Genomic DNA, 1,741 nt, shown 5'->3' with positions numbered 1-1,741 from the left:
TGATTTTACAATATACTTTCTGGCCATTTGAACCGTCATGTCTACTCCACATTTTGTTTTATTATAAAATGCGATAGTTTCAGGCAGTTGTTGTTACTTTTTTCAATTGAGACAGAAGTGTGTTTGGTACTTCGAAGAAGTACTTTTTTGGTTGCCTTGCTTTTATATATTGTCAAAGTACAGTTACCTGTTTTATAAATTTGAGATGAAAATCGAGGTAAATTATCCTTTTTTTGTTTAGCCAGTTCCGGCAATTCTCTTTTATTACCACGAATAGTTCCAACCAATGTAGTACATTTTTCCAATAATTTTAGTGCCAGTGATTTACTGGTAACATTTCTTCCAGCACCGGCATATTGTTAAATTAATTTCAGTACAACAAACTCACTCAAAGGAATTGATGATTGTCTTGTTTCGTCCTTCCCCAGATAGAGGAATCCATTTATAATATATTTAGTTTAGAATAAAGTATTTATTGATCTTCTTCCTGGATTAGATCCAGCTTTTATTTTAGTCCAAATAGTTCCTTTATTTGCAATTTCAGTTTGTTGACAGTAACTTTCATCCGAAGATGACGACAATCTCAAATTTCTTCTTCTCGTACGTACATTTAGCATGTTCTCTTCTTCACTATTGCTGTCTGAGGAAACACACACATCTTTTGTTTCTGATTGATCCTCTGAAATTTCTGCAGGATCAATATCATCTTCGGTATCCGAAAGGTCTTCTCTTATATTGGTTATGTCCTCTAAGATTCTAGGTATTTTCGAACGTCTCGGCATTCTTAGGGTAAAGTTTTATAACTGGATAAAAATATTCTAAATATATTTTCCCTTTTTATGATAAAAATATATACTACTTCCAGTAATTTCTGGAAGTTTTTGTAATTTTTTCACATCAAAAACGTTAAAAATAATGACCGGTCATTTTGACCGGTTGGTATATATAGGTATAGTACATACGTATATCAACAAATTGGAAATGGAAAATCAAAATAATTTAATATATTATTAAATACATAATTTTAGAAAAAGTCATACTATTCTCATAAAATATTAAATGAAATTTAAGGAGAAAATCTTGTGAAATAGTCATACAACCGGTCATTTTGACCGGTCGGTAGTTCTAGTGTTAATAAATTGGCTTCTTTATACACACACATACATATATAAATTTATTCTTCTCTTTTCTTGTTGAAATTTTGTTAATAAACAAAGTGTGATTTAAGCTTCAACAGGCAAAAACAAGAACAAACAAAAATAATATTCTAAATTTAAAATCTATAAAAAAAAAAAAACAATGTATTGAATAAAAGAAAGAGAAGCACAAATAAACAAAAAACTTATGTTTTTTTTCTAAAAAAACAGAAAAAATAAATAAATTAAATATCCTATACAAAATATTAACATTATGTAAAACACGCCTTAGGACAAGCTGTTTGGGTTCTCATTTTACGTTCTGTTTGTTTTTATTGTTGTTATTGAGATTTAATTTTGCAAACACAGAGAAAAGCATAATGAAAATCAACATTATTAAACTAATAAAAATTATAATAAAATTTATAAAAGAGAGAAAAAAAAACAAAAAAAAAAAACGCTCCCGAAGAAAATTAAAGAGCAACAATAACGGCATACAAACAATTCTACAAACATAATTTGTGCCCTAGCTTTTAAATTTTTGTTTTTTTTTTTTTTGTAAAAGTCGTTCACACCAACTGATAATACCAAAATATAAACACATA

At 28.0% G+C, this 1,741-nt stretch overlaps 1 protein-coding gene across 1 annotated transcript; it reads right to left on the bottom strand.

Annotated features, from left to right (window-relative positions):
- Nucleotides 1-458: 458 nt before the first annotated feature.
- LOC129612759 (uncharacterized) lies at nucleotides 459-782 on the bottom strand. Its single transcript, XM_055526519.1, has one exon. The coding sequence runs from the start codon at nucleotides 780-782 to the stop codon at nucleotides 459-461; it is 324 nt and encodes a 107-aa protein (XP_055382494.1).
- Between the last annotated feature and the right edge of the window lie 959 nt (nucleotides 783-1,741).

Source organism: Condylostylus longicornis, unplaced genomic scaffold, assembly GCF_029603195.1.
Source record: "Condylostylus longicornis isolate FDR11 unplaced genomic scaffold, ASM2960319v2 ptg000077l, whole genome shotgun sequence".
Taxonomy (NCBI): Eukaryota; Metazoa; Arthropoda; class Insecta; order Diptera; family Dolichopodidae; genus Condylostylus; species Condylostylus longicornis.
This window is presented reverse-complemented; position numbering and strand designations above follow the sequence as displayed.

Bases quoted from the DNA above. Each gene is read 5' to 3' on its own strand.
- LOC129612759 (XM_055526519.1), bottom strand. From the start codon at position 782: ATGCCGAGACGTTCGAAAATACCTAGAATCTTAGAGGACATAACCAAT.